Source organism: Ascaphus truei, chromosome 7, assembly GCF_040206685.1.
Source record: "Ascaphus truei isolate aAscTru1 chromosome 7, aAscTru1.hap1, whole genome shotgun sequence".
NCBI classification, from domain to species: Eukaryota; Metazoa; Chordata; class Amphibia; order Anura; family Ascaphidae; genus Ascaphus; species Ascaphus truei.
Genome location: NC_134489.1, coordinates 28,211,085 through 28,224,803, shown reverse-complemented (window position 1 = coordinate 28,224,803; position 13,719 = coordinate 28,211,085). Strand labels below are relative to the sequence as shown.

Below are 13,719 nucleotides of genomic sequence, written 5' to 3'. Positions count from 1 at the left end.
TTTCTTAGCCATGCATTAACCTCCCTGATCCCTGGGGTAGCGCATGGCACTGGTAGTATTTCAGAAAATACTACCTTGGAGTTCCTTGCCTTAAGCTTTGGCCTAGATCCCTGTAATCATTTTTTTAGGACCCTCCTTCTTTCTCTAACTTTGTCATTGGTGCCAACGTGTACCAAGACCGCTGGGTCAAACCCAGCCTCCCCCAACAATCTGTCTACCCGATCCGCAATGTGCTGAACCCGAGCACCCGGGAGACAACAAACTGTTCGGTTCATGCGGTCCCGGCAACAGATTGCCCTATCTACCTTCCTAATAATGGAGTCCCCTATCACCACAATCTTTCTTTGTAACTGAGCATCCTGAGTCCCCACTTTGCTGGAGGAACTATTCCCCTGGCTGCTAGAGGAATTAGTCTCCCCCAGCCTTGCCATTTCTGCCCCAGCATTCCCAATATCTTCACTCAACATGGCAAATCTATTGGGATGTGTCAGCTCAGAAACGACCTACCTCTCCCTATTGCCCCTGCTTCCCCTTCTAACTGTCACCCAGCTACCTACCTGCTCCTCATTAGCAGCAACCAAGCTACCTACCTGCTCCTCACTAACAGCGCCACCATCTGCACCACTAGTCGAAGCAAGGGCCTGCTCAGTGAGCTCTAATTCCCTTTCAAGATTGCCAATATTCCTCAATATTGCAAGTTGCCTCTTCAGATCAGCAATCTCTGATTCTAAAGAGACCACCCGCTCACACCTCTCACAGCGGTATGCTCATTGGAACAGCTGCTCCAAGTGCACATACATGTGGCAAGATGTGCATTGAGGGGCATTTTCAATCCTGCTCATTCTAGCAACTATGAAGTTTAGTAGTACTAACAGTAAACTGTACTTCAATAAACTATACCTTGTTTAACCGCTTCCTTGTTCAAACTGCTTCTGGTTCTAACTGCACCCACTTTAAACAACCAGCACTTTAAACAACTGCTTCTGGTTCTAACTGCACACACTTTAAACAACCAGCACTTTAAACACCTGCTTCTGGTTCTAACTGCACACACTTTAAACAACCAGCACTTCAAATCAACCACACAGATTACTCAGTACACGCAAGCTTAGGATTCGTTAGAAGCCTCTGTTTAAATAGGGACACCCACCAGGTGTGTTAGGTTATCAATTAACTAACCCCACCCACTGCAGGTGTGTTAGGCCTGCCAATTAACCAACCACACCCCCTCTGCCTCAGGCAGGAGAAAGGGGAAAAAAAGTTACAGGCTTCAAATTACAGCACACTTTAAAAATAGATGAACCCACTGCACACTCCCCCAAAACAGCCACCCCTGCTAGTATACCCAGTACATCCCTTTCCGTCTGGTTCTAACTGCACACACTTTAAACAACCAGCACTTCAAAACAACCACACAGATTAGTCAGTACACGCAAGCTCAGGATTCGTTAGAAGCCTCTAATGTTTCAGGATTTGTTAGAAGCCCCACTGTTACTCTCATGTCTGAAGCGCTTATTCCCATTATGTTATTATGTCACGTGTATTACTGCTGTGAAGCGCTATGTACACAGATGGCGATATGTAAATAAATATATACATACATACATACATACATACATGAAGCCTTAAGGGACAATTCTATAAGCCTTCATAAAAAAAATCGCCGTGCCGGTTATGCCGCCATTTGTTTGAGCGTTGCTATCACGGTATTCAGAAAGCCTTGATTACCTGTGATAGCAAAATTCCCAAAACGAACGAGTAGCCGGCGACGTGATGATCACCTCTCTCGAAAGGGCTATCTGGGCGACTTCTTCCAGCTGCAAAATGAGCTGCACAGAGGGAGCCGCGTCATCCTGGGCATATCTCGCCAGCGTTCGCATGATTTTTATATAAATGTTAATACTAGTATAGAGGAGCAGGGTGTTTCCGGAGCAGAACCGTGTTGATTCAGGTCCGGGGACCCCATGCTTCCGAGATACAGGCCCTGTTATGGGGTGCTGGTATCTCCTATGCATTTAAATGTATCACGTCATGTGACCGTGGGATTTACTGTAAATGCATAGGAGATACCGGCACCCAATAACAGGGCCTTTATCTCGGGAAGCAGGGGATCCCCGGACCTGAAAGCAATGTGGTTCTGCTCCGGAGACCCCCTGCTCATTTACACTAGTATTAAAAATGTATATTAAAACAGCTTCATTACCTTAGCCATTAGCGGCTTAATTAACCTTAGTAATGAAGGGGTTAACACCTCCTGCTACCACCCGATAGGCCTAAACATCCATCCTTGGGGCTACTACCCCCTTCACCCAATCTCTCTACGCACTATAAACAAAAATACACACAACAACCCTACTACCCACCTCCTCTTCCCCCTCCCCCCACCCCCAACACATAAAGTACAGTAATGGGAAAAAGTACTATTATCCACATATGATAATAGTGGATTTGCCCATTGTAAAGCAAACATTAACCAGCTAGCATAAATAAATAAAGTAAATAAAACTTTCTACTTACCCCTGTCATCATGAAGGGCATCCTCGTCAGCATACTCCAGGTCCATGTCCTCCGTTGTCAGCAAGAGTATATGAAAAAATAAAAAGTAATGGGCCCTAACCCCTTAATCACCTTAGCGATTAATAACCGCTATAGAAATTAAGGGGTTAACCCCCATCCCCCACTACTCACCCGGGAGGCCTAACCATCCACCCCGGGACCACTATACCCAGCCTCTACCCATTGATTAGCATAGTGGTAAATCATACCCATATAATATAGGCATGATAAGCCACTATAGCAGTCAATGGTCAACCTAATAAAAAAGCATGAATGCCAAAAATACACAATAATAATAAGATATACACAAGCACCTAAACACCCCAATTCAAGAAATAAAAGCATTAGCCAACCAATCAATTCAAGAAATAAAAGCACAAGCTAAGAATCAATTAAATAAATAAAAGCACTAAACAACAAAACAATTAATTAAAACCACTAGCCAACACCCCAGTTAATTAATTTAAAATGCTAACCAATCTTAAAATGTACTAAAAATAAGCCATCCAAATGTATCACCCATTTATCAAGGCTTACAGAATAGCACTATGCATTTTGGGTGAAAAGGCCTCTTTAACTGGCTTATTGAGACATAATTGTTGATAGAACTGATGACCACTGACCTGTTCTACATAATATCTCTGTCCTGCCTGATCTTGGCTACTGACACTTACGATATGTGTCAATAATGTTCTGGGACTCTATGCATGCCCCAATGTAACTATATCTCGCTTGTTCCCAGAACATAATTGACACATAGTTGCTATGGCTGTAAAATTAAATTACAGTGTCTTTAGGGCAAGGATTTATTGTGTCTGTAATTGTGTATTCAATGTTCTGTGCTGGGTACATTTTAGTGCTACTGTATGTACAAAATATATGTAAAATGTTCCTATTTTCAAATAAACTTGTAACACTAATTCATGCCAAACTCTTCATTTCATGAACAGATCAGAGCTCATCGGAAGTGGCAGTTATATTACACTAGGTTATCTGGATGGGATACTTGTTCAGGATGAATGTTTTTTTTTTAGTGCTTTATAACTAAATTAATATTAATAATAATGTGGCTACCCCACTACGATAAATCAAACATATGAAATAAAAAAATAGTTGACAATAAAAGTACTGTAGTAAGATTTACATATTGCTTTATTATACACAGTATCTCATCTGCTTATAAATGTTTTGTAATAGCACCAAACAATTCACTTATTGAATTTGTATTTCCTCCCAGAAAGATGTGGTGGGACATTCTACACCCCATCAAGGAACTTCACCTCTCCTGGATACCCTCTCACATACTACAATAACCTGGATTGCTTCTTCAATATCACTGCTCCTGCTGGATACAAGGTGAGCAGTGATTGCACCAATGGGCACAGTAGTAAAAGGAGCCCTGGATTATAATGAGCAGAGAAGTATATGGATATATATATAGCAGCTTTAAGGCACTCATTAAGATAACATTATTGTTTGATTGGCTATTTTCCATTTAAAGGTACAATCTCACGTAGCTGGCTGGAAAAAAAGCTTTTGTAAATAATGTAACAGTGTAATTGGCTTCCCTAAGAAAATCTAACCATGCTGATATGGTTTTTTTGTGTTGGAAAATAATGTAAAGTTTTCTTTATTCCACCATGTCCGTATCCAGTGAGTCAATAAAGGTATGGGTTACGTGCGGTGAGGGGAGTAAGGGGGGCCTCTGATTGTGCAAGCTATTGTTAAACACACAAAACAAAAGGGACTGAGTAGCCAGACAAAATCAACCCCCTCCCAAGTCTCAGCTCACCATGTTTCCTTAGACTGGCGCTGGCATTTGTACACGTTTGAAATTGACCAAATAATGTCAGAATACCTTAGATTAATATATCACCACTTGTCACTGTTACTATGGTTAGGTTGTTACTTCATGTTCATATTGATCTTTAACTCTGGAAACAATATTAACATTGTGTTCAGTCTCATTCTGTGGTATCATTTGCTGTGAAGTAATTTATTATAAACTCTACCATAATCTGATTAAATAAGAGCAGGTCTCTGTGTTAATAACACACTTACCTGAATAGATCCAGCGCATGTTGATAACAATGTATTCTATGTATTTGTTACACACAGATCGTATTAAATATAAGTGACTTCTTCCTGGAGAATGCAGCTAACTGCAGGTTTGACTACCTGTCTATTTTTGATGGTGACAGCCCTGCTTCTCCTCTGCTGTTCCATTCCTGCGGTGAGAAGGCAGTTCCCATCCAGGTGTCTACTGGGAACTCCATGCTGCTCTACTTACACACTGATAACTTTTTGAATAGGAGAGGATTTAAGGCTTCATACACCATAAGTAAGTATTCCTACCTTCTCTGACTTTCTAATTAAATGCATGTCCAGATTGTGACGGTAACTTTGTGACAGGCTATTAATAATACACACCAAAAATATACAGTACCTGGGTTGAACTGAACTCGGCTGAGATATGATAAAATATAATTTATTCCTTGAATAAGGTGAACACATGAGATTATACAAATAACAAACAAAATATAGGCACCTACTTAAGATGGAATGATGAAGCAGTCATAATTCTGGACTGGCAGTTCATATAGCAATCTTCAAAATCACCAAGACACGAAAAGACAATAGCCATAGGCTGAGCCTGGTTCTTATACAATTATTTCCCATTGAACACAACCTAAACCCAGCCCCTCTCATAAATCAGTGGTGAGGTTGACAGTTTTCCCCAGAGTAAAACTCCTCCCACCCAAGGACGTTTAAAAACTGCTTTTCCTATCTAAATAACTTCATAACTTCAGTTCAGTATTACTTACTGGCACGCGAGCATTATTAATGCATTCCGGCATGCATGACGCTCCCAATGAGACTAAATATTACCGTGTAATACTAAAATTAAGAGAGATATTAATATCTGTCTCTTAGGACCTGCTAGACATCATGTGTCTGTAATCGTTATTTGCGGCTCGGTCCCCCGGTTACACATATGTAATTTTTAGCATGTTCAGCCGAGGACATCTCATGGTATTCTTATATTTAATAAGGTCACTCATTCTGATATCTCCTTGTGTAACTGTACTCCTGGCCCCCATAACCCCTTGTCAAGAAATCCTTTGAAGCTGGGCCTGTGTGTAGCGAACATTTGTCACAGGTGCTATATTTCACACCCAATGTGCCAGACCTAGGTCCTAGCTGTCTCTACCAGCAATATACCCTTGGCCTGCCAATTAGGTATTAACATACTGTACACTAAACCCCCTCTGTACTTTTCACACCCAACTTCAATCAAGCCTGTTGAAGCCCAGATATTTCTGAAAAGACACCACACATATTTGTATTTTCCTAAACTGCAGCTCATTAACCCCTTAAGCCTCCCACATCAACCCCAGTGTATGTGTTGGGGCAAACACTGGAACAGAAACAATACATTTTTACAGGGGAATATACATTAGGATGCTGAAGCAAGGTAAAAACACATTACTGGACCACAGTCCAGTTAACCTCTTGCTTCCAAGGTGAGAGTAGGGGGTGGCCAAATGGGGTTTAACCCCTTTAATCCCGGGCCAGACCCCCTCTACCATGACACAAATATACATCAATGGTTCTAAATACAGATGTAGCAAAGCTTAGTGACCTCGATGCCGCTGTCACGTGACTGCAGTGGTCGTGACACTGAAGGATTAATGCTACTTTTGAATAGTAGAGGTACTGCAATGTGGAGAAGCCCATTACAAAATAAAACAAAGAGAATATATTCTGGTGCTGCAAGTAAACACCTCCCAGCATCCAGGTGCATAACTCATTTTAAAACATTACCCAACAACACAGAAATAAAATGAGTAAGATGTCAGGGGCAAGGTATAAAGAATATTTTTTTTTTAAAGTAATCAAAAGAGTGCATTGCATCAAAAAATTGCAATTTCTCAAGGAAAATCAATAATGGCATTTTGTAAGGGTTCTATCCAGGGTTTTGCTGGAACCTGCCCTTACGTGGCTGTTGTGGCCATCGTGGTTCCTGGCAAATCTCTCCCTGGACTTAGTAATTGGCTGCACCTTTTCCTGAGCCTGCCTTGTTCCTGCCTACTCTGCAGCCCTGCATCTGTTTGGCTCTCTCTGCTATTTAGGGTCTGTTTCTTCCACCAGGAAGTGGCTGAGCTTAATCCTTTGTGACCTTTTTTAGGAGCAACCACTTTGCCTGGTCTTCCCCGTTTCCTGAGGCCTTCCCTATTGCTGAAGCATTCCCTGCTTCTGAAGCCTTCCCTGTTCCTTTGGCTTCCCTGTTTCTGACCCCAACTAGCGACCCCTTACTTTCTGTACCTCTCCACTCCTCGTCCTTGCCTTGCTCTCTTACTATGTTGCTCTCTCTTAGCCTGACCCAGCTACCCATGACGATGAGTCCCCCATCTGGATGCGGCTTTGTGGCTTCAGGTTTGTGTGTCAATATCCCCACCTCGGCCCTACAGTCCTATCCTGTTTGTGGTAGCACCCATTACAGTATGCTCAGCATGGACCCCACTGAGGTGGGTTGAGTCCTGTCTCCGCATGCAAGCCTGTTCCATAAACTGGAACTATACCTGGATCGGAACGAGAAATTGATGGAGCAGCTTCAGGCCATCGAACAGTCAGCATCAGGACAGGTACAGCATTCATCGGTAGCCCCTGGTACAGCCTCAGCAGTAGTTCCAGAGCCAGTCTTCACCCACTCCTCTAAGGAACCATGACCCTTCACATGCTTAAATATACCTGTTTCTGATTCTTCTAAGACAAGTTTAAGTATCACTGATTTTTCTGCATTGTATGAGGTATCTATTACTGACTCTGAGATTCCTACATCAAAGACTAGTTTTCCTCTCACTGGTTTCTCTACAGTACCTTACTGTATGCAACCCTTCCCGAGTCTGGGACTCCTACTCCTACTCCAAAGTCTTCCTGATTTTCCTGCAGTACCTGATATAATCCTTACTGATTTGAAGGCTTCCACTTTAAAGACAGATTTACTGCGCACTGATTCCTATGTAGAACCTGATGTGCCCTTTCCTAATTTTATGGTGCCCCTTTCAAACACAGACGCACCTCTCTTGGATTTCTTTGTGGTGCCTGATGTATACGTTGCTGTTTCCTACAGTATGCTCCTGCTGTGAAAACAAGCGTATTTCTTCCTGATTACCCTTCAGTATCTGATGCATCCTCTTCTTTTTCTATGACCCCCACTGCAGAGACAAGTTTCCTGCACATTGATTTTATTGCAGAGCCTGATGTATCTACGACAGATTCCAAGGCTCCCACGTACAAGTCAAGTTTACTGTTCAGGGATTCCCTGGTCTCTGTAATGATGCAGTCCGAAGCCCAGCTGCCCAGGGGTGCTGGCCTCCTGCTGATGGCCAGTCTCATGGCAGAAAGTTACTTCATCCCCTCAACTGTCACAGATGAGTTGCTGGGTTTAGCTGAACGAGACCTTGACATGCGAATTGTACCTGTGCCTTGCATGGGGTCCCCGCAGTCTCTGTCCATGCTGTCCTCTGACCGAATTCAACCTGTGGCAGAAAATGCTCATCACCTTTTACATGCTGACCAGAGTAATAGAATGACTCCATCAGAACTTTAGACTCATGATTCCAACAAACCGCCTGTGCTTCTTCCTCCGTACTCTGAGACAATTACAGAGAAATTAGCATCCATCTTGTGGCCTTCTAACAGGCTTATACAGCTTGTCCCTGAGTCTTCAGTTTTGTTACTCTGATTGTCCAAAAATTAGTAGAATAAATAAAGTAATGATTTCTTTATTACAAGCAATTGCATGGAGACCAAAGTGACAAAATCCCACAGGCTTGGTCTGAACACTCAAAACATAAAACAATTTGCATATATCAAAATCACCGGATATATTACGTACTTACTATACAGCTAAACTAATATAATGCCCATATAAGGATTATGAAAAACACCTATTATGCCAAGCTAAACAGAATTAACTTTTCACCCACTATTGCTATTCCTACGACTGTAATCTTGTTGTTGGCATATGACCCTGAAGTTGCTCTTCTCTCTTGGTAAACAGTCTAGTGTCTATTTTACTATCGCATGTTCCCCGACCTCCTCATACATTCCTTACAAACTGTTCAAAACTGATTAACCCTTTTGTCACCAGAGTAGTCTTTGTATACCATAATGTGTCTCACAGACCCCATACCATAATCCAATTTTCAGGCCCAATTTCCACACTTTCACACTACCGCTCCGCATCTCCACGTATTCTGACTTTCATCATGGACAAGACTCCATGTAAGTGGAAACGGCTTAGCAGCAAGCCTTGGCCTTTGTGTTATCAATGCCTGTGATGTTTTCTGAGTCTTCCTATGATGCATTCTGCATATCAAGAATAGCAGAACCACTGCTTTCTGCCCCAGGGATAGTACTCACTAACAAACAGTCTTGCCTCAAATCTAATACCTGTCTGAGACATATCCCCAATAATTTGAAATCGCCAAAATCAGAGTGAGCCAGGTTCTGATCGCCCGGAGAGCTCTCCTGAAGGGGGAGGTACTGTAAGGTTTCCAGTCCAGGGTTTTGCTGGAACTTGCCCGTACGTTTCTATTGTAGCCATCTTGGTTCCTGGCAAATCTCTCCCTGGAATTAGTCATTGGCTGCACCTGTTCCTGAGCCTGCCTTGTTCCTGCATACTATGCAGCCCTGCATCTGTTTGGCTCTACAGTACCTGCTATTTAGGGCCAGCCTCTTCCAGCAGGAAGCAGTTGAGCATAATCCTTCTGTGACTTGTGCTAGTTGCAAGCACTTTGCCTTGCCTGGCCTTCCCTGTTTCTAGAGGCCTTCCCTGTTTCTTCCCTGTAAATTGCTGAAACCTTCCCTGTTGCTTTGGCTTCCTTGGTGCCAATCCCAGCTAGTGACCCCTACTTTCCATACCGGTCCACTCCTCAACCTTGGCTTGCTCTCTCCTACCCTGACCCGGCTACCCACGACCCTCGCATCCAGATGTGGCTTTGAGGCTTCAGGCCGGTATGTCAATATCCCCACCTCAGCCCTGCGGTCCTATCCTGTGCTCCAGTTAAACATTTGTTGGTACAGTATGTCTTATTCATGTTCTTACATTTGATGCACATTTTATTATTCTTTGTATGGTGTGCGCCATGTTTATACATATGAACACATTAAGAATTAATCGCATTTGACTTTTACGCCAAGAAAAATTTTGACAGAGAATTCGATACATTTCTGAGGCACAAAGTGGAGCAGGCTGGCAATGTTTTTAAAATGTATCCTGTGCATCAATAACATCCAAACCCCACCTCCAACTCCACAGCCAGCGTCATTTCTTTCTTAATAAAATAACATTTGATAGATATGCCACACACACGTCAAAATCGGTTTTATACATGCGCTCACAAAGACGCATTCATATATGACTCCTTTGTGCGTCATATTTACAAAAAAAATTGCTTTTAAGGTAGGCTGACCATATTTCCTTGAGACAAAAACGGGACATTGGGATGGCAAAAACGAGACGGGGTTATGTAATATTCCATATTCATGAAAATGTAAGACGATAACAAAAGTTTTATTTATCCCCACACCCCACTACAGTGCATTTACTTTATTGAGTCAGAAGCACAATGGATTTCTAGTAGGTTCAGTGGGGGGGGATCAGTTTGCCAGCCGCCAACACTAAGGAAACAACGGTATGAGTACAATGTGGGACTCCGATTGCGAGAACGCGTTCGCTCCGTCTCTTACTAGCGCTGTTCTCTCTCTGGGCAAGAAGTCTGGCCCCGATTGGATAAAGTAAATGGAACTTCCTCTTTCGTCACACTAGTGGTTTTACTGTACGCATTGGTTAGCATAGAGCCTTATGAGAAATAAAGAACCCGCGGTCAGTTTTATACAAAAAATGTAAAACTATCTATAGTTTATTAAAAACGGGACAAAATTTACATTTATATTAAAATGACGAGACTGTCGGGAAATATGGAAAAAATGGTACTGTCCCATTTAAAGCGGTACGTATGGTCAGCCTATTTAAAGACACTATGCCTAGACCCCATATTGTGCATAAAAAATTGTACCAACATTTTGGTACCCATATGGGGCTGTCTTCAGAATAATCCCATAATTATGTGAATTTACAAAAAGCAATGATTTATTTTTTAATTATTATTATTATTAATAATAATGTTTGGGAACTAAGCTGTAATTAGTTGGACCCTATTGTTACATGTGTGGTACGTACCTCCGTGCAGAAAGCAGATCTTATTATTAGATATCTTTGAAAATATATAAATAATCATTGTGGGGAAACATATAAAAATATTCCAGGTACCTGCCGAGTTCTTTAACTGAAAGGATGTAACATGCCTGATCTGTAAAATGTATAATTACACTAATCCTCATGTATTTGTATCTGCTGCAGAGCCATTAAGTGAAAATACATTGGATGCACTGGATGAGAGATGCAGAATGAGGTGGCTGACATAATGCTGGTACCATGGAATAAAAGAGATGAAGATACATTAGAGAATGCGCCTCTTCTTACTAGATCAAACCGGTTTAGAAACAAAATCAGTTCATAATGTGTTCTCTATTATTCTGATGGATTCTCCAGTTGTATATTTTGTCTCTTGACCTATAAATAATTTAAATAGGATACAACATTAATCAAAATGTAATCAGCTAGCATCTGACCTCCATACGAGTTCTTATGACCTCACAAGTCTCTTGTTCTTTTATAGTAATCTAGAGAAAACTCGCGTATCACATTAAATCTACAACTTTCCAGAGCCAACATGGTTCCTGCAATTTGGCGTTCAGCAAACTGTGCTTTTTAATTTAGTATTCCTAATATCATGATAACTTCTTTACTTGTGTGATCCTACATATCATTTACATTATGTGACATCATTGAATATATACAAAGATAAGTTAATGATAATAGGTAATTGAGTCACAAGGAGGTTGTGCGTATATGGGAGAAATCCCAAGTGTGTAACAAAGAATGAGGATCTTCTGCATAGTGCAATTAGCTCATGTAATGTTCACTTGTGGAAGGAATAAACCACACCTACAAGTCTCCTATCCTACTTAACCCTTACATGGCCATACAAATTATAAATGATTCCATATGGTTAAAACTTATAAATGTTTTATTTGATCAAAATTAGTGTAAAAAATAAAATATTATAAAAAACAAAATACTAGTTTCCATTTCTTTACTGTATTAAAATCACATATATTGATTCTGGTAATTTTGTTTTGCAAAGAACAAGGCCAAGGTGTTTCAAAAATACATTCAAAAAATATTTGCATGAGGACATTTTTAATGAAGTCAATTGTTAGTCACACCTCACATTCTCTGTACATTACTATGCATATTAAGTTTATGTGACGGTGCTCGTCTCAAATCAGGAAGCGGACCCACGGTGCTGAGGTAGGGATGCAAATTAACCGACCAGAGCCCAGGGACAGAATCCTGTAAGAGAATCCGTAGTCGGTAAGCAGGCAGGAGGTCAAGGCTGACGGCAGTGGTGCAAAGTCCAGGCAACAGGCAAAGGGTCAGGGCAGTCAGCAGGCAGTGAGGTCGGGGTCATGGTCTGGGGTCAGCAACAGGAATTCCAAATGAACAGGAAAGCCACAGGGATAGGCAAGCCACAGCAACAGGCTGGCCTCTGGAAAAGGGACGCCAAAGCCACACGGAAGGATCAGGAACTAGAAGGCTCAGGAACTAGAGCCCAGGGCACAGCAACAGGCTAGCCTGTGCAACAGTGAAGCCACAGGGATAGGCAAGCAACAGGGACTGGCAAGCCACATGAAAGGCTCAGGAACTAGAAGGTTCAGGAACTAGAGCCCAGGGCAGCCAGGAACAAAAAGAAACATATACAATGCTCAGGCAGGGGCTGGAAGTCACTGGCTGCTATTTATGCCCCTGAACAGATGCAGCAAACATAGCAGGCTGCCAGTAGTCAAAATGTCCACTGCAACCAGGTAAGGGCGGGTATCAGCCAAAGCCTGGACTGGAACCCTTAAAGTTTAATTTCTATAATAATAATTTAACTCCAATAACCTCCAATATCACACAGGCCCATTCCTCCACTCTGTTGATCGCACCCCCCTCCCACCCCCCCCCCGGTAGGGAGTCCTGCCGACAGCATATTCAATCTGACCTGCTTGTAGAATTATAGTGTTGGTGTTTTTGACCAGCCAGAGTACCAAGCACAGCGATAATAAAGAACACACCTTTAACACTCATAATGCATCTCTGCTTAATGTCCTCACATTAGATTACTTGTCAGAATAACTCAAGAGCCTTTCAAGTGTCCTTTCCAATAAACTAGAAATTGTATGTAACGGGTATTCTCTCTATCCCAATCACAGATACCGTGTGTGTGGGTGGAAACCTATGTGTTACCAGGTGTGGTGCAGTATACCTGTCAGGCTCACAGGAGGTCTGAGCCTCCGCCAGTGAGAGTCTGGGGTGAATCCTCTGGAACGTTCTCTGTTTCAGCGCCTCCACCTGTGTAGGGCTCTAGGGATGTAGAAGGTTTCCTACATAGGACCCGCATATACAATAACCACATACACAGGAATGTATATAACCAGTTTATATATGCAGGAAATAACACACTTAATAACATACACTACTAACACTTCCCCCTAGGGGGTAACTCCACCATGTAACTCAGTCCTCACAGTGTCTCTTACTCCACTAGGAGTGTACCTACCCACCACCGTGTATCCCCACACCGTGTCCACAGCCTAACCCCTTTTGTCCCGTGGTCAGCGCTGCCACTATGTGTAATTATAATATGTTAGGATACGTTGGCGCACATAGGAAGATACCTGCCGAGCGCTCCTGCACTCGGGCCTGCAAGCAACTTCGAAAAGGATCTGCCGCTTGCTGATCCCGTCTGATCCGGTGTTGCCTCGCACGGGGGCCCGCCAGGGGCGATCCCACCCTGGAGAGAGTCTCAGTCTCTTAGGCACAGACTTGAGCCCAAGTCTATTCTCTGGGAGCGCAGCGTCCGCTGTGTCCCTATCTAACACTAGTACTACTGTGACAGGGTCCCTAACCTAGGGCCTGTCCCTGTAGCACCACAAGCTGGGGAGTGAAGACCTATCTGGGGCCTAGGGGGTTACTGGCCTAATCCG

The 13,719-nt window shown here is 42.6% G+C and overlaps 1 protein-coding gene across 3 annotated transcripts in view; it reads left to right on the top strand.

Annotated features, from left to right (window-relative positions):
* Positions 1-11,713, top strand: part of LOC142498853 (embryonic protein UVS.2-like) — a 47,746-nt gene extending 36,033 nt beyond the window's left edge. For 2 of the 3 annotated variants that reach the window (XR_012802566.1, XR_012802567.1), the window contains 4 exons: positions 3,794-3,912; positions 4,675-4,897; positions 9,464-9,642; positions 10,988-11,713. Coding sequence is in view for 1 of the 3 variants with exons in the window: in XM_075607454.1 (XP_075463569.1) it covers positions 3,794-3,912; positions 4,675-4,897; positions 10,988-11,052 (407 nt within the window). In the remaining 2 variants the exon portion in view is untranslated. The remainder of the gene's footprint in view (positions 1-3,793; positions 3,913-4,674; positions 4,898-9,463; positions 9,643-10,987) is intronic. The other variant, XM_075607454.1, reaches the window with a different exon arrangement.
* Positions 11,714-13,719: the final 2,006 nt, after the last annotated feature.